This window comes from Pelecanus crispus, chromosome 2, assembly GCF_030463565.1.
Source record: "Pelecanus crispus isolate bPelCri1 chromosome 2, bPelCri1.pri, whole genome shotgun sequence".
NCBI lineage: Eukaryota > Metazoa > Chordata > Aves > Pelecaniformes > Pelecanidae > Pelecanus > Pelecanus crispus.
In genome coordinates this window covers 34310834-34334675 of record NC_134644.1, presented here as the reverse complement: position 1 = coordinate 34334675, position 23842 = coordinate 34310834, and the positions used below count along the sequence as shown (strand labels likewise).

The 23842-nt window shown below is 41.6% G+C and overlaps 1 protein-coding gene across 1 annotated transcript in view; it reads right to left on the bottom strand.

Moving 5' to 3' along the window:
- The window catches only part of AHR (aryl hydrocarbon receptor), a 64084-nt gene extending 42950 nt beyond the window's left edge, over positions 1-21134 (bottom strand). Inside the window, exons 1-2 of the mRNA XM_075706529.1 lie at positions 21079-21134; positions 13018-13205 (exon numbers count right to left, since the gene is read on the bottom strand). Coding sequence (XP_075562644.1) covers positions 13018-13205; positions 21079-21134 — 244 coding nt within the window. The remainder of the gene's footprint in view (positions 1-13017; positions 13206-21078) is intronic.
- Between the last annotated feature and the right edge of the window lie 2708 nt (positions 21135-23842).

Sequence of the window (23842 nt, the reverse complement as noted above, 5' to 3'; positions counted from 1 at the left end):
ATTCAGCTCAAATATACAAATCTCATAACATTGGCAGTTTATCCTCAAAAATTTCTTGACAGATATCTCCTAACTTTTGAGGTACCAGAAATGTCACAAGTCTGAAAAAAAAAAAAATTTCTAGTGCTAGACCCACTAAAATGGGAAACTAGCATGAGCATCAGCAGTTAAGTGCCTGAGCTCTTACTGTCTGTTTTCTTCTCCCACCCTGACAAATCTACAAACCCTTAGCTAAATCCCGCTCCTGAAGTCACAGCTGCTATTGTCTATAAAATTTACTGCTACCAAACAGTAAAGTTGTATTAGCAACTACAGAAAAATTATGACCAAAAGTAATGAATTGTTTTTTTTTTTTTTTCCACATCTGTAGAATTCCATTTTCAATACCTTGCATAATATTCTAGTCCTCCACGTGAGACATCAGAAGAGGGATAGTTTATCAAGTCAGTTACATGGCAGATGGCGTTAATCAACCCTACTGGCTTATACAAAAACGCCTGCTGCATGCCGAGAGCAAAATGCTTTGCAAAATATAAGTTGCAGAGTAACTGAATCCTTTTCCCTACAATATCACCCACATAGAGTCAGTGGCTCCTTTAAAAGCATTAACAGTAGCTATGGCACGCTTAAACATGGCTGAAGTTACGACACTGAAGAAACACACTTACTGGTTTTAAAAGCACTTTACAGAACAAAGGCATTAGATTTTACTAGATTTGCCTAACACATATACCATAAAGGTACAAAAACCTGTTTTAAAACATTGGCATAACCCAAGAACTTGATGTTTAACCAGACTGTGTATGAAATTTTTCTCAGCTTTCATAGGATACTTTCTTTTGACCCATTCCCAAAATGCAGTTCAGCAGGCCCTGAACTGTTTGTTGAAGCAGACTGGTGCTTCTCTTAAGACCATTAAAAGATTAAAATAAATTAAAAAATCTTCTGTTAAAGATATGAAAAAAAATTATACACCACTGAATTGCTCACAACACTGATTAAAACTAACTCAAGCTCTGCTACACAGGACAGCTGTATGTTGTATGTTCTTATCCTTTTTAATGTTGCTTTTTAAAGAAAGAGTAACAGCATTAAGTGTGGAACGTTAAGTGTTTATGCAGTAGTCTCCCTTAAATGGGGGACATATCTTCAGTTGCCACAAAGTGGTACTTAACACACTGCTATGTTTTCTTAAGTAGAAGGAAAAACCAACAACCAAGTTGTGTATTTTTTTTCCTTAAGTGACTGAGTGATGCTGAACTTAGTTCACAGCGTGCTAATTAATCACTCCAGAAACACCACACTAAGTCAACATGTGCCTACCTCCAAAAATAAGAGTTCAGTCATTGCATTTGGAAGACTCAAGTCTTTGTTCACACAAACACTTGCACTACCTAAAGCAGATGTTCCCAAACTGTGCTATGTAAGACACTTCAAAGTTATTTTATGTGTGTGGTAGGCATTAGGAGCCACCGCTCCTGAGCTTGGGCCAGGGGGAAAAAAAAGAAGAGGGAAAAAAGTGAAAAGAAAAAAAAAGGAGTTAGAAGCTGTCGCAACCACTATGCAATAAAAGCTCATTCCCTTAAAGCCTACAAGCATGTGTGTGCTTCTTGCTCAGAATACCCCCATCAGGCTCCCAGATTGGGCGAATGTAAAAGGGAGACAGAACGAGATTTATATGTTGAAAGGGAGTTGAAAGGCAAGCAGCCATTTTTGAAAGCAAGAAGTAGGCAGAAGGTTACAGGACCATGAAGCACAGGATCAGGAATAAACTATTAACGTCTTTGTCCGAGAGGGTCAATGGTATCTATATGAGCCTGGGAATTTCTGAGCTTCTAATACATCAGTGGTAGTTCTGCTCAACTTAAAGTAGAGCCTGGAGTTGAGAAAACACAACCCTGAAGAATGACTACACGACATAGCTATAATGCAGCAGAACAGCAATTAGTGTGCAGTGCTTTTACAGCTAGCCAGTTGTACTTAGTCACCTGCTGCCAGAATTTTAGTTCAGCTTTTTTTTTTTTTTTAAAAACACACTTAGGGAATATAACTTTACTTTTGCTTTTATCATTTACTTTAACACAGAAAAGTACATCTCAGGAAACATGCAGTTGTTCAAATTTGTCATCTTGCACTTGGGCTTTGAAGCTTAACAACCACATACCAAACCGTATATTGCTTGTGGTTTCAAGACTTAGAGGCAATGAACTCTTGTTCCATAACTATCACAGAGACGACAGTCACCTGCTGAATCACCAAAACCATATCCTGGCACACCCGTGTTTCTTCTGAGGTATTTCCCATTCAATTGCTTGTCTCTGTACATCTTCCCTGCTTCTACAGAAAAAAGTCAGCAAGAGGTGCATGCTTGTAAATTGTAACTTACCATCAGACCTATTAATGTGATACTGCTTTAACCACAAAAAGCAGGGGGGGCGGGGGGGGGGGAGGCTTGCTAAAGTTTTTGAGGTGAGAGATGAAAAGCCAAAAGAGAAAGTGATTTACTTCCTTGTGGAATGAGATCTACAGGAAGTTGAGCCTAGATGCGCAGAGGTACCTACCTACACATTTTTGGCTTTTTGGACCTTTAGTTCCTGAAACAGTTTTCTTTTCCTATAACTTAATTTTTCCACATGTTAGAACAATGCAGAAAGTTGACAGGCATAAAGCTAATCAGACATTACATATTGTTTAAAAATCATCATTCATTTCTTATGCTTTTGATTTTTAGAAAAGACAGATTAATACCAAGTAGAAAATGACAGTTAATACCATACATTTTTTAATTAAATCACTAATTCTGAAACAAACGGTTAAACTCTTTGCTAAAAAAAAACCTTATCAAAATAACTGTTCTCTCAGTTTGATACATCAATAGTCATTTTTTTATTATAAAGCCTAGAAATCTAAAGTGATTTTTAAATTCCCTTACAGTTCACAGTTATTTTCTTACCTATCAGTTTCAGTGAGGAACTCATCTCACGCAAACTTGGACCTGATACTCAATGATTAACTCAATTCTGTATATTTTTTTTTCCCCCCTACTGAAACACTGCCTTAACTTCAGCTTCACCCAACTGATGGCGTTGAGACAACTTCATAGAATTTTTGCCTGGGGAATTTCTCTATGATTTTAACTGAAAAAAGGAAACAGTCAGTTACATTCCATGTTATTCAACTAGTAAAATGTGATGTTGAGTCTTACCACTATTACATTAAAAGGGTATGGAGGTAGGTTTGGAAGGTTTCTTTACAAGACCGTTCAAGTCCAACCCTTGCTATGTAAGGGTATTCATGAATAAGCACTTTCTAACAGAAATATCTGTTATTTAACTTGAGGGAAAAAAAAACATACATTCCACCAAAAGAAATTAAATTGTCTTTTATGCCAACTCAGAACTTTTCAGGAATTTAACAGAAGACTTTCTGCAATGATTGAAGCATGGCAAGGGAGTCAAGTGGACTTTTGGAGGGTTGCTTCCTTTCCAGCCCAAGACTGTCTTTTCTCTACTTGGGATATGGGACTTATTCCCAGCTTATTTCACTGTCGAGACCCAGGGACATATCCTGTTAAAGCCACGTGCATGCCCTCAGTCTGAAAGATGAGTCCGTCCTTGTCCCTTGCAGAAAACTCTAGTCACGCCCTGCACTTCACAGGTTGCCGTTGAAGTCAACACAGTTAGACCTCAATTGTACTACACAGAGGGGAAGAGGAATAGATCGCTTGGGACAGAACTGGAGGGATGATCTGGGGAGACCCTAACTCACCAGCTTGGTGATACAAAAACAATGAGTGTCAACAGTGAAGGCCTGTTAAGGTAAAGGGAAACAATATCCACCGCTCTCCCATCGTCCACAAGACCAGGCATCCTTCATGAAAGGCAGTCAGGATTGTCAAGCATGATTTTCCCATAGTCTACAGATTAATAAGAGTAGTATTCTCACAGGGTAAAAGCTGAGGAAGAACTTCATTTAACTAAGGCAATAGCCATTTTAGAGTAGTACATCCATGTTACAAGAAACACCGAGGGCCTCAGGGTAGCTGACGCTCCGAACACTGACGGTAAGTAACGGTAAGCATTCCAGCAGAGGGCCTGCAGTCAGCTAATGCAGCTGGAGACAAGTAGAGAGAAGAGGGATACTTCAGAAATACACAGGCTGATACATTCCTAACAACTCTTCTTACAGCCACAGGGCTCAAACCCTTCCTGCAGGAGAGCATAAGCCTTGCATTCTACCTTCAAATGCTGATGGGGTGCATGAAAAGGGACAATTTTTTCCCTTCCACGTCACTAGGTATAACTCATTAGCATTTATGCCACCTGATTAGCATACTGACCAGGAATTCATATTTGCATTGCTATCCTTCTGAAGGATCGGCTACAAAACACAAAATTATATATACTAGGCTCCACCTGTCTATAAAGTTTCCCATTAAATAGGTCAAGAAAGCGTATTAACAAAAGCCTTCAGTATCAGTGTGCTGTATGACAGCAGATGCATTTCAACATCCTTTAACGTGATCAACAGCCTGCTCTCTGGTAAGATACTACATATAGCACCATACAGAGCATGACGGTATCAAAGCAAGATTAAGAGCAGTCGTGAGGACAAGAAGGAAAGGCTGGGATTGATTGTTCTATGCACGTCTCTTATCATTGATAAAAGTACACCAAACAAAAAATGGTATAAGCAAGGAGGAGACTGGGGGCTACCCTTATCTTTTCTTTCAAACATGCAAAATATTTATGTGGCACATTGAAAAAAAAAAAAAAATCAATAAAGGAAAGACATCATCCTTGAGTTCGTAACTCTGATGTAGACACCAAGAAGCAAAAATGAATTCACTGAAACTGAATACTTCAGTACAAAAAGCTAGTGTCTCATGTTGGCCCATAGGAATTGTACCGCTGAAGATGTGACAATGGAGTCTGATGGGGGAGTCAGAATATTCGACCAGCCAGGCCATGGACTTGCTCCAGTAAATTCCTACTTTATGCAATCAGTTAGAATTTGTCTTGAGGGGCCAAGAATGTATGTCTTTCAGCTTATTAGATGTTATATGATGCCACGCATAAAGTGTGTGGTACTGAGCAATTCAAAAGACACATGGGTTGAATTTCAAGAGGCAGTTATTCAGTGGAAAAAAATGAGCATCTCTTTGTTCAATTAAAAACAGAGTTTAGCACGCATCACTGAGGGCAACTAATTCCTATTTGTATGTCTTCTTTAATGTTCACAGCTGGCAAACAGCAAACTTACATTTTCTTAAGGCAGTTTCAGATAAGTCTATTATAGTTCTTACAGTTTACTTCATTTAAGTTCCTAGTGTAACTATGGTAAGTTTTATCATTAACATAACGCCTTGTTAAAACATACAGTTTGGACAGTCCATCACTGCACTGAGGTGCAGGAACTCCTGGAGGCTTTTCCCAGGAAACTTTTATCAACACATCACCTGAAACTCTGAAGAGCACTTTTGAAATTGGTTATTTCTTTTACCTTTTTCAGATTCTCTTAAAAAGAAATTATAAATTAATCCATTACAACAACTGAGCTCTGGTAACTAGAATTAGCTTCTAGTTATCTAGCTAGATTTCAAATACGATTCACAAAGCAATCATTCTTTAACTACTTAGTGCTCTATCAAAGCACGTATGGAGCAGAAACTGTTTTAACAGAGCTAAAGTTTTTGTTTACTCAGGAAAAATAAACAGTGTTATAACTGGCTAGAACTGTAAACATCTACAGAGTTCAATCATACAAGCAAGTCTTATTTCCTTATCAGAATACAGATAAAGTCAAACAGGAAAAGCTAGGGCATTTCTCCTATCAACAAGCACACACAGGAGGAGAACTGCTGAGTCATAAAGGCACACACAGCATTAAAAGCCATTCCAGTATTAATAGATTATTTGTACACGTGTATTCATACTGAAGTCTTAAATTACCAGGACATTTTTTTAAGGTCATAGTCGAACAACCTATACTGGTACAAACTCACATGGATGAATCACGAAGCCCATGGAAGACAGATGTTGACAGCCTGGTGCTACCTCTAATTATACTTCTCCACTCAAACTGTCTTTGGAGGAGGGATCAACAGTTACTGTTGTTTGTATAACAAAGGCAAAAAGCTCCAAATCTCATTATCTTTAGGTGCTACAGTATAGTAATAAAAACATTAACAAAGATTACAAGATTTGGAATACAGTGTCAGAGAAGCAGCGATACGTCCTGAGGACAGGCTTTTTATCTTGCTCCTTGTTCTGGATTTGGATGTCATACTAACCCTAACAATGTCAGTCTCCAGAATGCTTATATGGTTAGCATAGGATAAATTATATTTTAGTCTCTGATCTTGCAAATGAGAGAATATTCATTGCAACAGGTATCCAGAGCAAAGCCCAGAACAGTATGCTTAAAACTAACCTCCCTAATAACAAGGGCTATAGAGAAAAGATAAGTGGTCTGCATACTGGGACAGGGTTTTCAAGAAATTTTACAACAGCTTTGTGGGAACATAAGAGGCTCCTACATTGACTTTCCATACGCCTTTGATTAAATAATACATGTAGGGCAGAAAAGAAGATATAACCTTTTATTTCTCTTCTTTGCAAAAGGAGTTCTAACAATGATTAATTAATTAATTAAATGATTATCATGAATCACTAAAATACTACAGTACAACAGGAAAAGAAAATCCAAAGAATACATTAACTATCAGTGTCTGTACCCGGCTTCTCCTCTTTATCCTACAAATACATTGACATATTAAGCTCTTACTTTGTGACATAAACAGAATTTTTAATTTTAGATGTTCGGTTTGGGACATATTAAATGTCAATTATATCAATCCATAGGGGTATAGGGCTGCCTAGCTGCCTGACATGCCTAATGACACAGCACTCCTAAAAATAAAATGTTTCTGAGCAAGCTAAGAATGGTCATGTAACAATGAAAACATACACATTTTGAGATTTAAGGTGATGTCACAGCTACAGGGCTCTCATCATCATTTTTGAGGATCAGAATTTAGGACTTCAAAGCCTAAATCCCTACTTATGTTCTGTTATGTAAAATACAAGCTAAAATAGCCTGTAGCAGACGGCCACAAATGCTCAGTATGAATCTCGGGGGATGGGAGGGGTCAGGGAGAAGAACAGCAGTGTAGAAGAACAAGCATGGATTTGGAAATAACTTGAATGGTACGATAGTCTGATACTGAAATAACCATACAATTCCAAGGTTCACATTTTGTAATAATTTTGGATTGGGGCCAGGGGGAAGACAGTACAAAAGGAAACATACATAGTTGGTTTGTTTGGGTTTTGGGGGTTTTTTTTCCAGTTTTTTTTTTTTCCCCCCTCCAACTCTCAGATAACATTCAAAGCAACTCATTCAAAAATGTGAAAATGAATTCATATGCATGATAGAAATACCAAATACAGAAAAGCTAATTAGACAGCAAGCGACATAACTTCCAAGGCTGGAAACCAAGCAAATTTAAGTCTGAATAATACTTTAAAGCATGATATATCTGCTAGAATAATCACCAAAAGATGTGGTGGATTCTCCGTTTAACTTCTTCACATCAAAATAGGATCGTAGAATCGTTTAGGTTGGAAAAGACCTTTAAGATCATCCAGTCCAACCATTAACCTACACTACCAAGTCCACACTAAACCAAGGATGGTGTTCTACAAAAACCACAATCCCTCTCAACCTATTGGGTGTTTTTCTACTTCAGGAGCACAAAAATGGCTCAAGATGGAGTCACGAATCAAGTAAGACTAGTCAAGGCCACCAGAAGCTGCTGGCAACAGTAAATTCCTGTATGGCATCAACATAAATACTTGAAAGCAGCCTGACTCCACCGCTCTACGCTGGAGGGCTTCAGCTTTTCCTGATGTAGCAGTCAGGAGCGTCCATGCATGCAGCAGGAGGAGCAGGGAAAGAAGGCAACATGAAAGAGAAGTCACACTTTCAAAAAATACATGAGGAAAGCTGCATTAGACAAACAAGGCAGGTAAATATAGTAACAGTCAGAAACAAAAGTCAGGCCAGATCTGCTGTATTATCCTGGCCTTAACAGGTTGAGTTTTAACCAGTTGTCTTGTACTTTCAGGTTTCTTTTCCAGACCACCACCTAACACTTGGCAGAAAGGCCATCTGTATCTGCTAGACTGTAGATATGTCTTCTCAATGTGACAGAATAACTACATTGTCTCCCGCTTTGCCTGTCTTTTCTATCTGTACATCTTATCTTAAGCTATACTCTCCAGAGCAGGAACCACATGCAGTCTGTTCTGTCCAATACACAGTATGATAGAACAGCGGGCATCACAGGAAAAATATATTATATCAAAGAATGTATTTTATGTGATGACAATGGGTGTATTGCAAATTTAAGCTATGTTATGCCAAGGAATGTGTGTTAATTATATTATAAAGTAAAATTAGGCAATACAAACTTACTGGAAAAAATTCTTAATTATTTTGTTATTGCTGTGCTTGCCAGAATCACTTGCATACAACATAAGAAACCAATTCTAAACTAATTTTGAGCAGAAACTTTCTTCTGTAATTGCAGAACACTGTCCAATAAGCAAGACGGAAAACCCACATATTTTAAACCACAGAAATTCTTAGTGAAATGGATGAAAGGATAATTAATAAGCAACATGTTAAATTTTGTTTCTAATGTATCGATACACACACATAGCACAGCTACTTCATTTTAGATTCTGCAAGCCTCTCCTTAATTCTCAGTATACCTTTAAAAAGAAAAATCATGCCCCTAACATTTAAATAAGTGATCAATCATACAGACTCTACTTTTATCCCTTTAATCTAACCGCTTCACCAAAAACCTGAAGAAGACTCATTATAAATGTTCTTCCTTACTGCATTAAAGTATTTAAATTATTATCAATTCATCATATAAGGACCAAAGCTACACGCAAAAGGGCTTTTTCTTTTAGTATGCATGGGGAACACAGGCTATGCCTAAATGATTGTCCAGTTGTGCTCCAGATGCTGAACTCGCACTAACCTGCACCCACACAAAGAGCTGTTGTCCCATATTCCACTTTATATTTTTCACTGCTGAATGCACACATGCATAGGCACTTAGCATCAAAATGGAGTGAAATAATACCAGGCCAACATATAAAGTCTTTCTTTACTGACTGTCAGCAGACACCTGCCTGATTTATCTGAGTCCCTTAAAAATAAAAAGCTTGCCTTAAGCCACTTTCAGAAGGTATCTTACACGCACAAAATAAATACTCCAGCGGTGATTTAAGCTAACCTGCTTGACTTTGAGGACTGCTAATCCACTTCAGCACAGGCAGGTAGCACCACACAGCCGAGAAGCAACACCACCTTAAATCACTTCTTAGCTTTGACTCACTACACAAGAACTTTGACTTTATAAAGAAACAGACTTGAGACACATTATTTTAAGCCACTACTGAAATTTCCTTCTTGACTACAGGGTCAAATTCATACATATAAGAGCATGGCAGAGTGCCTGACATGGGGATACAGAAAGCCTTCTGACACCATGTGGACCTGAGACTACCCTGACCACACAGAACTAGCGTATCTAAAGAGTAGCGATACAGAAGGATCACCTAGTAGCACAATAACTTCACTAACAAACCACAACAATCAAAAACAACTGCATAACAGAATACAATCACCAGCAGAAGAAAGTACAATGTATGTTTTGAGGTTGTGGAAGAGGGAAAAAAAAAAAAACCACCAAACGTACACTTATTTCCTACAACCTGAAATATGGTAAACATGCAGAAGTCAACACTATGGAAAAACTCATCTGTCTTTAGCGCTGGAGACAATTCTGTACCATCTTAATAACTGGGGGCAGGGGAAGATGTTTTTGTTAGTTTTGTTGAGGTTTTTTTTGTATATATATACATACACACATATATACACACACACTTAGCTTTTAAAGTAACAACAAAAAAACCCATGTAGACATCTAAGTGAGGTACATTTATTCAAATTGATGTAACTTCTTGAGATGCCTTTCACAAAACAGTTCTTTCCCCCCCCCCCCCCCAACTTCCGCCTTCAGAAAACAGACATTCACTCTGGATTATTTAAACTTGGAAAAATGCAAGTGTTTTCTTTGAAAAAATATCTATTGTTACAGCAAAAACTTGGGTTTCCTTTCAAGCAAGATCATATGATTACGCGTTTATATTTTACTTTCCGCAGGAATTTACACACCCCCCATTTGCATCCTGTTATTCATTTAGCGTTTCCCTTTACTTCAGCATGCTGCGTTAATAAAGTGGACCTGTTGGCTCAGTCTGGGCACTCAAGGTGACAATCAGTGCTCACTCTTGCATTTGTCAGATTTATTCTAAAGGGCTTTCCGCGTATATTTAACTACACAAAACATTGCTTCCAAAAAGCAGTTCTGTGAGAAGCACTGCATAGACAGATTGTGAAACTCTAACCTTGGGGTTTTCAGGGTATTTTTGTTAATTCTGTACTTCAAAGCACTACTTTATCTTTTGGACGGTAAGTTTCAACTAAAATAGATTCCATGTTATTTAAGTACATTCAAATAGTATAAAAGATTTTATTTTCAATATTGGATCTGTCATAGTCATAGACTGGTTAGTCTTGTTTAACTTCACTTTAGTCATTGATGTTAGCCTTTAAACACCTTCAGATAGATACTGATTATTAACCTGATTTGTAGTCCCACAGTTCAAAGGCCTGAAAAGAAGTAGCAAAAAGTCTTTTTCTGCTAAAAAGGTTAAGACAGCTTCTACTGAAGCTATTCTATCTGAAGGTATAAATTAAACTTGCTTCATCTTACACTGTTCAAAATGTCTTGCACAAGATAAGCAACATCAGATTATTTATCTTTTCACATTTACCAGGCTTTTTTATTTTATGGAGACTACAGGAAAAATACTCTGTTGTAATGCACCTACTTATTGCTTGAGAAGTCCTTTCCTACGAGGCTAATAAAAATTCTGCTACTTAACTCATTATAACACAATTAAACACCCTATATCCTACAGCTGTGGTCCAGTATGGTACCATTAGCTGCATATGTTTGTCTGATGTGGATACCATCCTAATAGTATGCTACTGAGTTGAAAACACAGGTTAAGTTTGCTTCAATTCTGGATCCACAGTAGTTAAACTGCAACCTGAAATGCAAATATAACTTCTCTGCCACTTACACGCACCTAATTCAACACCACTCTAAATGGCTGAAAGCTACCTTCGTGTTCAAATTAGAAGCAAGCAACTGATGTAAATTTTGGTGTGAAGTGATTCTGGCTGTCTCTTTACAGCTGAAGCCGCAAACCTTTTTCCCCATACAGAAATCATAGCCTTAAACCCCTTTATTCCAGGACCTTCAAGTGCAAATTGTCGGCGGGGGAGGGGAAGAAACAAAAATCAAACACTTTTATTGCACGAGAAATTCAGATTTGCTATTATCACTCCATCCCAAGTAAGGCAAAAAATTTGCAATCTTGTATTTGTCTCAGAATACATAATTTAAAAAACCCCAAGTTTCATTGAGACCAGAACTTCCTCTTCAATTCACCAAGAAAGCACAGACAAGCCAAATCATTTGTTTTACGGCAGTCAACCTGAGATAACGTCTCACAAAGACTTGATGAAACTGATGGGCCAAGAGTACTCTTTCATTTCATGGGAGCAAATATTTTCACTGCTAGAAATATTTGACCAACTCTAGCCTTGAGTAGATTCCATACTAAGATTTGTCCTGAACAAGCACAAAAATCAAGACATTTGCATATATTCTTCAAGCAACAAAACACAGGATATAAGTTTATGAGCATTACTAAATTGAAGCCACTAGACACAATAAATGAAAATAAATGCTAATGTTCTGTATTTCTGCAGGAAAAAGTGGAACTATCTTAGGCAGTTAGGTTTCTTCAGTCCTTTCATCCATGGTATGGAGTCACTATCAAGGGGCTGAACCACTAAATCTTAAACTGATGAGGACAGAGGTTATTTTAATGTCCAAAAAACTTAGTAAAAAAAAAACCCACCTTGCAATTTAATATCAACTCCAATGCAAGAAAGATTCCTTAGCTACAGCTGATCAATATAATTCCATCTTCAGTATAATATTGTAAAACTTCACTGACTGATAAAAAAGGACAATTATTTAAATACAAGCTCCCTGCTTTATTCCAGCAATGAAAAGGACCAGACTATTTCTGCCTTTGAAGAAACTGGCATGAAGCCAGCCACTGCATCTCACCCTATGGAACATCTCGGGTAGTGAAGGAGAGGGGTAGGACTCCTTGACCACCTCCAAGATGGTGTAAGAGAACACGTGCTTCTGGCCTGATTACTACTCCGACTGCTGCTGTACCACCCTCACCAGGGCCAGGGCAAATCTGCCCACACAACTGCAGAACCTTAGCTGTCATCTTAATGCCTGGTGCCCTGCATTAATCAGGGCTTGAACGTAGGAAAGACTTTGCCTCTATTTCTTTACAAGTCAACAAGTCACCTTTGCAATAAACTATAGAAGGGGCACTAGCAATTACTTTATATCAAAACAAAGTCATTTTCGATGCATCATTAAGCAAAACATACAGCTGATGGGAACTCGTATGACATGTTTTGAACAGTAATGGTTTTATGACGGCAGTTTTCATAGGGGGGAAAAAAAAGAAATCTCTTCAGTACCTTTGAAAGTCTAAGGAAAAGGACTGGGAGACTCATTAAGGGCAATATTACTTCCAAATGCAAAGCTTTGAAAGCCTGGTAATTTAAGTGAAATATAAGTAGCAACATTTGGCTTTCAGGAAACTGGAAAGCTTACTTTATGCAGTTACATTGTATATACCCACGCAACTGGATGTTCCATTAAAAGACAGATAAATTAACAGTTTTAAGTACTTAAAAAGCTGAAATCGACATACAGTATGAACAGAATTTTACAAGCAGTCCAAAATCAAATAAATTCCCAACCCTTACCGTCAAAAAAACTTTTGGCTCTCAGGTAACTGACACTAAGCCTAAGCACAGACAGCTTATCCAGTTTGGCGATAACATCTTGAGGGAAAGGCAGAAGGCTAGCCAAGCGGTCCAGCTCTGCATTCAAGCGGTCCCTGTGTCTCTTGGATGGATTGGACTTGACTCCTTCAGCTGGGGATGGCTTTACTCTGTGGCAAAAAAACAAACACAATGTAAATTTAAGTTCCTTCCCAAAATGAAGGTAAATATTTGCCAAACCTAACTTACAAATTGTCTTTTAAACTTTAACAAGCAAAATGTTTTCCAAGTGACTTCTGCTTCCCATTGAAAAAAAAAAAAAATTAATCTAAGATGGTTTAACCCCTCCTCCAACACACACACTGTTAAATGAAGCAGTTAGAGCTACAACAGCTATTTGAACATGTAATGAACATTTGAAAACTTTGAGATTCAGCGTTTTTTATAAAATGCTTCCTACACTTTCACTCAAATGTCACTTGAATTCTTCCAAATGTTTGTATTACAAATAATTCAATAACTTTTAGTAATATTTGTGTACAAATACATTTGACTACACTTTTCCACTTCAATTACAATTTTTCACAGGTGTCCTTAATTTTTGTCAATGTTTGGAACAGGCTATTGTCAACCGAATACAACAAAAGTTTTAGTAACCTGCTAGACAGCGAAGCATCCAAAACTGCACAAGAAAACAAGAGATACAGCTCAGTCAGCAGGTAAAAATCTTTGTAGCAAACTCTACTGAGCTCATCCTTTAAGTCACCTCTCAGCTGGAGGCATTTCATTTGAGTACAGTATGATGAGTACCTTACGAAGAACAATTTTAAAAGCTTTCTGTTATGAATTACTTAATGAAGTTTTTGTAAACTTGCTATTTTCCATTCATATTCACCCTGAGCTCCAATTCCAGATACTTGTACACTCACACCTTCCCACATACGCAGAAGTCTAGGAACAGGTTTAAACCCCTACTCATTTGAATTATAATTAGTCAGTACAAGCCAATACTGAAATAAAATAATTTATCTGCACAAGCCATAGTAGATTTTATGATATTTATTAAACAGTTTTCTAATTAAAGAGTGATTCATTCTCCCTCTTCCAGTATTGCAGTTCTACTTGAGATCTGCAGCAGTTATCAATTTGTGCTGCTCTCATAGATATGTTGGTTCTGCAAGATGTATCACTCGTGAAAAATACTGAGCATAAAGACTTTCAGCAGTTAGTTTCTTCAGTATTTCATTTAGTCTGCTTCCAAGGTTCACCCTTACATCAATTTTACGATAAGAAATTGCAAAAGCTCCAATAGCTATTTTTGCCACTGCTGAAATTAAACCATACTGAAAAATAATTTCATCTTTTATTTCGAGTCAAATAAGTAGTGATAGAGCGGACATTCCTATTTTTAGCTTGTTTTTACTTTATGTTTCAGTTACACTTCTTGTTAATTTAAATTCAAGCACTTCTTTTTACAGACATTGTTTATTCAAGTGTCACTTGTCAAAAACTTGCACTTAAGTCTGGCTGCCTGTTCTCTAGCACTACGGCTGCCCTTTTGCACATTAAAGGAGGCAAGCCCCTTATGTGGAGCCTGGAAACTTGAAGATGCCGTAATACAAAATGCTGTTAACACACAGAAATACAATATATCAGCAGCAACTACTTACTCCCCAGATGGATAAAGTTAAGCTTGCTGCAGGGTAAAGATTGTCTAGGGGACAGTTCTCCTAAGAACATTGGAAAAGTGGGGAAAACAGATGAATTAAGAAATATGAAAATTCTCTCTCTTGAAAAATAACACAGGTTCATCATCAACTGCAATGGATGACAGACTAAATATTTGGTTAGATGTGTGCTTCGGTCACAAGCCCTGACTTTGAGACCTGCAGCTCACCATATCTCCAAGTGAATATTAAACTTAAAATAATTTAGTAAAGCTTTCTTCACATTCTCTTATTCTGGCAGAAGAGTCACTTGTACAAGCCATATGATTAACACAATTTAAATATAAGCCTAACAAAATAAAGTTTGAGATCACCAAACATTACCAATAACACTAAAAGTTACTTCAAAATATTTATGTATTAAACTGCCATAAAAGTAGAGACAGAATAATAAATTCCAAACTTGAAGCAGATAACAGTTGCATAACTATCAGGGACCAGCTCACCGCTATCAAACAGGTCTGCTTCTGAAAAGTGGAGGTCCCCCTGGAAACTGTTCAAAACACACAATCTTTTCCAAACAAATCAGCACTAAATACCTGACTTTTCTATTTTCACAACTGTTCTCCGCTTTGCTTAAAACTTCTATATGCAATTTGACAAGTAAGTTGAAACTACGTACAACTGTGCAGTTATCTCGACAAGTTGTTTGTTAGATCTAATTGTTTTTGCTTTACTTTCTAGTGATTTTCTAAGTGTAGTATACAACATTTCTGAATATTAAGTTACGGGTATTTGCAGCATAAATCTTACCATATTCTCACCCTCCAAATCAAACATTGATTTTCCCTAATTTTCCCCTTTGTCACCCAACTAAAATCCATTATATAAAAATGGATCCTTCAGTAATGAAAGGAATAAGGGCGGAAATGCCGGGGGCATAAGTAGCAAGCTAAACCACTTTCCATCCACTTACACAAACCCTTGATGCTAAAGACAGCCCTAGCTGCATTACAGAAAATTATCTTCAAGGAAAGTTACGTGCTATATCAAGACTAAATCCATGCCTGTGTTTCATTTAAAAGAAAAAAGACTAAAGGAGGGAATGGATTTTAAGCTGATCTTCAGTTCTTGATCTTTTACCTCTCACAGGAAATTTGAATTCCCTAATTAAAGGCCAGAGGTCTCTGTACACTCAGTGCCTCCAAACTGAGCTACAATCCTTATCATCCAACAGCTGCAAGACAAGCAAGCACTCTTAATTCTTGTTTTAACAATTCTAAAGGATTTGTCATCATAACATTAGCTGACTACTATTTTCACAGGTCTGCTACAGACTACTTAATCAGAAGTTTTCATTAAATATGCTTAACATGTGCACCTTCAGACATTAACAACAGTAAATTATTAAAAAGTGCACCAGTACCTGAGTCTCAATTATTATCAAAAGGCCAAAATAAGTTTCAATATTTACATGTTAATTTGTATTTTTAAAGGGAAATTGAAGCAGTTCTTTGAGAAAATGAAAAGAAAGCACAAGTGTATTTTGTTCATAATATGACAATAAAAAATTTGAAAAGAAGGAGAAAACCCAACAACCAAGCACTGAAGAGCACAATACCTTATCAACCAGGCTGAAGTGTGAAATGAAGTCAGGAAATAAAAGAATGTGCAAGACAAGCACTAAAGATACAGTGACACGTTAAAAAACTAATTCTGTTAAACTAATTAGAAGTTCATCAGAACTGTTTTATTGCTTAGGAAAAGAGGACGTAAGGAAGAACATACATGTCACCTAGCTAATGGATTTAATCTTTTCAGCTACATATATTTTTCATCTCATATTTAATAGTACATGTGATAACATATGTTATTCTTATGTATATTATTTAATTTAATGTAGATCAGGCATATGAAATGCATCAGTTACCACTAAACAAGTATTACAATAGGTGACATCCTCCAAAATTCTGTATTTTAGCAACTTAAAAATACTTCCAAGCATTTGCTCTTTTATTTCCCACACAGAATTTACGATTACTGAAAGTTCAGCTAAGAATTCCTTTGGAAGCAACAGATATGACACAGACTATCAACCTCTTTGATCAAAAGTTGTTGTCAGCCCATCTTGAAGGGGCAAGAGACCCTTTTCAGCAAATCCTTCAGCAGGCAATGAAACCAGCAAAGATTTAGGCCACTGAAGGGATAAAGTTGTTTTTACTAAAAACCCTCAATCAGCAGCATGCTACTCGACTGATGCTGGGCAACTGGTTGTCCTCCAGCAGTAAACAGAGTTTTAGTTTGCTCAGGTTGTTCTGGTGTATGAAGGACTCCACCAGAGTGACAGAGACAGCCAGAACACCAACCAAGAATGAAAGTTTCACACTCAGTTTTAAAGTATTTCATTACTGTTTAAGATGACAAGCCAAGGGTATTTGGAAAGAGGGGACCCCCCCCCCCCAGAAACCAAGAGTATGTTCCTATCTACTGACCATGTTATCTGCATTTGTCTATCCCCGTTTGCTGCAGATCCTCTAAAAAGTATACATTTGCAAGAAGCATTGACCAAAAACCAACCAAACAAATAAAAAAAGCCCCAGAAACCTTAAAACCAGTGAATTTTAAGTAGCAGCCTACATGTAACATACAGGTACCCCAAGACTGGCAAGGTATCATTTATATATAATGAATTTATCTACATATGATAGCAGCTTTATTGCTTCCATTTCAAATAAGAGGTGCAAACTGGTGTTTGTAGCAGATACTGCTTTACACATAGGAATCTTTTAATGATTATTTTTCTTTTCTGATAAACTTCCATTTTGAAAGCTTGTTCTGGCACTTCTTGTTTGTTTGCCTTGAAAGAATACATAAACAGTTCCAGTTTTTTAAATTAAAATATCTCTGCACTCCTCTTTGAAATTACTATGTCTACTCATAATTAAGGATCAACCAGTCAAACATTTCTTTCTGGAGTATTTAATATCATAAATACATTTAAGCTAACACAGAACAAAACCATATCATAATTTCTTATTTAGTCTGCTAAAGAAACATGCCATTACGCTTTTTGCACCTGCATAGTATGAAACATTTAGACCTCCTCACCCTGTTCCTTGTCTATAAGATTTATGCAATTATGCAAAACAATTCCTATTCAACCACTGAAAAAAAGAAAAACAAGGCAAATTGGAGCTAGTAGGCAGAAAAATACAAAAACTACAAGGTGGAGCTACATTTCTATAATATCCTTCACCTAATGTTAGAATCCATCTATAGTAAACCCCACTTCCATAAAATTTGCATTTTATCCTTCCTACTATAATACCAGTGTATTAATTCAGCAGTCCAGTTAATCACTACAGAAAAGGAATTCAAGACTTCAGAACAAAAAGAAAAAGCAGGGGCCACCCATTACTCCCCAAGTTTCAGTGGGGAGTGAAACACCCCACAGACGTGCTGCCACCAGGGGGACTCGCAGTGTTCAAGCGTTAAACGAGCAGGAAATGTAAAGGCGCCAAGGTTTTAAGAAAGTGATTTCTGTAGCATATTACATGCAATTAGAGTGCACACGGTTTAGCAGGCCTTTTTTTTTTCTTCAGATGATAAGATAACAAGATGAACTGCAGGAACAGTTGCCTATTAAGTTCCCCCATTATTGCTTTTCTTTTTCAGCTGTGATACTGTAATTCCCTACTGAATCAAAAAAGCACATTTCAACACTCGGTACTGTCAGGCAATAGCCCAAGATTCCCTCTCGAGTTCAGTTCTTTACATGGCACATAATAAAAATGGGGAGTTGCAGGGGGGAAGTTTCTTAAATTGGTTTTGAATTACCACCATGGCTTTAATGAGCTACTTGCACCTGAAGAATGAAGTATTTCTTCTACTTCATTTTTTTTTTCATAGCAACTATGACATTGTATGAATAGCTGCTTCCGTTTTATAAACTAGCTACCTATTGCCACAGGTTGCCAGTTATCATGCTCCATCCAGAGTTACATATATGGCAAATAAAACATTAGAAGAACTATCTACAGAAACAATATCTTCTATAAAAGATACTAGTACCAACAATGTATCACTTTCCCCCCCCCCCTTTTTTTTTTTTTGAAGAGCTGTGAATTCTACCAGGGGAAGGAAATATCAACCTCAAACGGATTAAAATCACAGTAGTGTCAAACCATAGGACAAGAAAACACAACACTAGAACTTTTCGTAAATTTTAAAGTCTTCATTAACAAGCAGCAAGTACATCTTCCCTCCCTCCCCTAGTCAGTTACAAAAGCTTATCACTTCTCTCACTTTTTTTGGCCTAAAGGTATGGGCTGTAATTAGTTACGTGAGAAATCGGAGCCCTCTGACCCACTAGCAATGTTCTGTAAGGTTGGTCTAACAGAAGCAGCAACCAACGAGCATAGCCATCATGAGGAGAAAAGAAAAAATGATACATGAAAGATAAATTAATCTTGCATTAAAATAATTCCTAGTAACCCAAGCAAGGTGGGTTCATAATCAGCCTCCACTTCTGTTTATGGGTGAGCAAGCTATTTTAATATGAGTATTTTTTTATTTTAAGAAGAAGAAACACTTACCTTTCCCTTTGGTCCTAAAGGACAAAGTCCCTCAATAGAGAAATGATTTCCATTAGTAATAAAAAAGGTTTAAAGTTCAACTAAACAGAGAAGCTCGGCCAACTTACATAAAGAGGAGATACATGAAAAAGGATTACTTGCATAGATACTACAGTAACATAAAAGAGAAAGTTTCATATCCTCTAGCCAAGACTAAACAGAATTTAACAGTAAGCCAGACATTAAGGGATCTTACCAGCAAGGCAGAACACCTTGCCCTTTCACAATCAGAACTTAAGATTTGCCTTTAGCAACTAATAGTCTACAAATACCACCAACACAGTTTTACTTCTTCACAAAAACCCACTCATTTCATTCTTAAATTCCAGATCTACAGTGTGAATTTAATTCAGTACCTCTACATTTTTGTTTGGAAATAAATGGCCAAAAAAGCAAACGCTGCTCTCTTTTCATAATGAAGGCATCTTCTAGCAAGGGATTTTTTTTCTTTTAAATGCATTTTTAGACCTTCTGTGTTAATTTGTAGGGTGAAAACCCAGCTATGTACATGCATTCATTCCAACAACTCCAACCGTAAAGGAACAAGCACTCAAGCTAATTCCCCTGCCCCCAAGACAGTTGTCTGCTATAAATCCAAAAACATATCATTCACAATAGAATTTCATTAAATATTTGTCATTCTCTCCTTTAATGCTTTTGTAATCTTGGCATTTATTTTACATCTACAGAAGTACCCCGCAGAAATACATAAGGACTTTTTGAGCTTTGCATCACGGGTAGCTTATTTTTCTTGCAACTCAGTCGTTTAGCTTTGCTACTTTTTATGACCTATAGATTCTTGACTTTCAGTTGAAAGTGCAAGTTAAGCATCTTCTCTAGCCTGAAAAAAAGCACTCTCATGAGACCAGCCTTTTAGCATAGCATGCAAAGCCTAGGAGTCAGACCTACAGCAGGTGCATAATATGAAATTAGTCAGGTACTAAGCTGTTTCAAAAAGAGAAATTAGTCACCAAAAAGCCACCATACGGCCAGACTTTTTTTTTTTCTTTTTTCCTCCCCCTCCTCTTTCAACCGGTTTGCAGCACTTGCGTTTGTTTGGAGCTGAACAAATAAAAATATCTAATGTAACACCGGAGGGTTAAAGCTGGTTCAGCCCTCCCAGATAGGCTAAAAATAGCCCTAAAGGGTGGGAATCGGCCGAGCCTTTCCCGACTCCGACCCCACGCTCGCCGCAGAGACCCCTGAGCGCCCGGCAGCCGCGCAGGGGAGCGGAGGGGAGCGGAGCGGAGGGGAGCGGGAGCGGAGGGGAGCGGAGCGGAGGGGAGCGCCCTGCGCGCAGGCGGCGGCCATGGCGCGGGGGCCCGCCCGGGACGGCGCGGCACCCACCGGGGGCACCCACCGGGGGCAGCGCTCCGCTGGGGTGAGCGCAGCCACCGCTCGGGAGCCGTCACCTCAGATGCCTCCCAATCTAGGTCAGCCGGCTGCGCCGCGCTGCCGGCACCGCTCCCTCCTTCCACCGCCCGGACGCTCCGCGCCCCGGCACTCCCTTCTTTATTTTTTCTTTTTAAAGAGGGAGAAAAAAAAAAAAAAAAGCTAAAAGCAACAAAAATCCCGCCGGCACCCCTAGGCGCCACCTCTCCCGGGCGCCCCTGCACCGCGCCGCGCCGCCGACCGCCCCCGCCGGGCCTCCCCGGCGCGGTGCGCGGCAGGACGGCGAGCCGCCGGCAAGCCGGTCCCTCCCGCCCTGCCTCTCCCCGCTGCCGCCCCGCGGGGCCGCTTACATTTTCTGCACAGGTTTCCGCCGCTTGCGACTGGCGTAGGTGACATTGGGGTTCATCCTGCCGCCGTTCCAGCGCCCCGCGCCGCAGGCTCCGCCGGCCGGGGACCGCCGCCCTCCTGCCCGCCTGGCCCCGGCTGTCGGGAGGGGGCGAGCCCCACCGGCGCCGCAGCCTTCGCTTCGCTTCGCCCGCCGGCCCCGGCCCTGCTGCCCGCGGCCGCCCGGAGAGCGCTGGCTCGCTCGCAGCAGCGGCGGCGGCGCCTTCCCCGGCCGGGCGCGGACGGGAGGCGGAGGCGCTACAGGGCGGGGATCCCAGGTGATCGGCGGCGGCTACACCCACTCGCCGCCCCCGCAGGGCACAGGTGTGGGGGCGGCCGGAGCTTTCCAGCGCCGCTCGCCCCGGTCTCCCCGCCGAGGCGACGCCGTCTCCCGGCCGGCTCCCCCTCCGCACCCCGGCGCGGCCGCCGTCTGCTGGCCGAGCGCCTGTCAGTGTGCGCGGCGCCGGGCCGGGCCGCACCGCACCGCCCCGCCCCGCCCGGCCCAGCCCCGCTCCCGCTCCTCCCGCCGCCGCCGCGCTCCCCCGGCCGGGTCCCGCCCCGCCGGGCTGAGAGCCGCCGCCGCCGCCCCCTCGCCGAGGAGGCCCCTCGCGGCGGCGGGGCGGAGGGAAGAGGGGGCGGCCGTGCCGCCATGTTGGGAAGGTCAATGGAGGAGAGGGAGGGCCGGCGCGGCAGCGGAGGGGGCGGCCCGGCGATGGGGATGGGGTCGGCGAGGGCGGACCCCCCCCGCCTGTGGCGGCCGGGGAGGGGTGCGCGGGGTGCTGCCGCGGCGAGCGAGGAGGAAGGCCGGCTCCCAGCGCCCGTGTAACCCTCGTAACAAAAAAAAAAAAAAAAATCACCGGGGGAAAGAAACGACAGCGTTCAGTTTTGGAAGAAAAATGACACTGCCTCAGTGGCAAGATGAGGCCTGTGTCTGTCACCCCTCCCACCCCCAGCCCCGTCGCCTCCTCGGCTTCCCGCCTGCCTGGGGCTGAAACCGTCACGGCCGCAAGATCGCCTAGCAAAGGAACCCAAATAATACGCGACCGCCCAAAATAGGGGTGGGGGGAGGCCTGGGTAGGAGCACCCGCGAGGGGTGAAGCGCAGAGCGAGCAGGTTCCAGCGGGGACAAGGGCAGCAGGACAGCCGGGGAGGGAAAGAAAGTCACTGGGGGCCAGGCTGCCGCTCGCCAAGCACCGAGGGGACCGACGGGGCGTACTGGACCAGGACGCGGTGCATGTCTCGTTGGGGGATAAATCCCTGATTTATTACACTGACGTTTGAAGATAAACACTTATTTTAAAGGAAAGGAGCAGCATGGCGAAAAGTAAGAGGTGCTGCCAAACTGCTGACAAATAAAACCATCCAAGAAGAGCCCCGCTGCCTTGCTGACCCGCCGCCCCCTCTCCCGCCCGTTTTCTTCCCCCGTTTCCTTTCGCAGCGGCAGCAGCAGAGCTCTTCCCCGGGAAGAACCGCAATAAATTTTATCTCAGCTGCTGATCTTGGGAGCCTGGGAGTCGCCCTGTGTAAACACAAGCTGTACGCGGCCACGGCCGAGACGAGAGCCGGGACGAGCTCCCCTCGCTCTCCCCTCCCAACGCCGCCGCGTCCCGCGGGGGACGGCCGAGCCCCGCCGCCGGAGAGCGACCGCGGCTGCGGGCTCAGCCCCGGCCCCCGCGGCTCGGCCCCCGCCCCGCAGCCGCCGGTGCCCGCCCGCCGGCAGGCTGAGGCAGTGTCCGTGGTGCTGGCGCCCGTCTGCCCGTCCGCGGGGGCCGGCCTCGGCTGCGAACGCTTGCGCCGGCGGGCTGCGAGCTCGCACCTTCCCCCGCTGGTTACCGCAGCCGGGGTTGTGCGAGCGGCCCCGCTCCGCGGGCGGGGCCGGTTAGCGGCGGCCCAGGTATTCCCGTACGGTGCACACCGGGCCTTGTGCAACGCCCGGCCCCAGCCGAGCGGCGGGCTGGGAGCGGCGCCTGCCCCGCAGCACGGCGGCTTCCCCGGGGCCGCGGCCGCGCTCCGCCGCCGCCCGGGCCTCCCCCTCCTCGGGCGCTCGCAGCTGGGATTAGGCAGCGTAACGCGCGCTTGCTTACCAGCCTCACCGCTCGGGTTTAATTGCCTGGGAAGCTATCCCACGTGGAAAGCGCGCTGAAGCCGCGACGTGCGGATAAAACCGGCTGAACCTTAACGATGCTGGTGTGCTTGCTAGTACGCCAGCGGTTGGTCAAGTGATTTGAAAAACGGGTCTTCAGCAAACAATTTTTTTTTTTTTTAAATATAGTAAAAGAACCGTACGCCTTACGAGGTCAGCGCCTCGCAGTCACGTTCCTGCCACATTCCTGGACAAACACCTTTGCAGAGGACATCAGCTGTTCACTAGCTTCTGTCTCTCCTCAGTCCCTTTCCTCTTCACTCTCTCTTGACAAGGTCCTGCCGGCACCCTGGGAAAAGGGTGGGCAATACTGTACACCACATCTTACTTGCTTCTCTTCTCCAGCCCCTTTCCTCTTTCGATTTTAGGACTGCGACTGGAAATGAATGCATTTTCTTCACTCCAAACCCATCCATCTACCCAAGCACTCTGTTTCTTCCAGCCTAAACTTCCCAGTCCCTTTCAGTACTCTTTTCACCTCTCCCTGCTCACTGGTTTCTTCCTCTGTCAACACAAGTGTGCTGTGATCACTCCATGCACAACCCAAACTGCTGCTCTGTTTTCATTCTTCTCTTCAGCTACGTTAT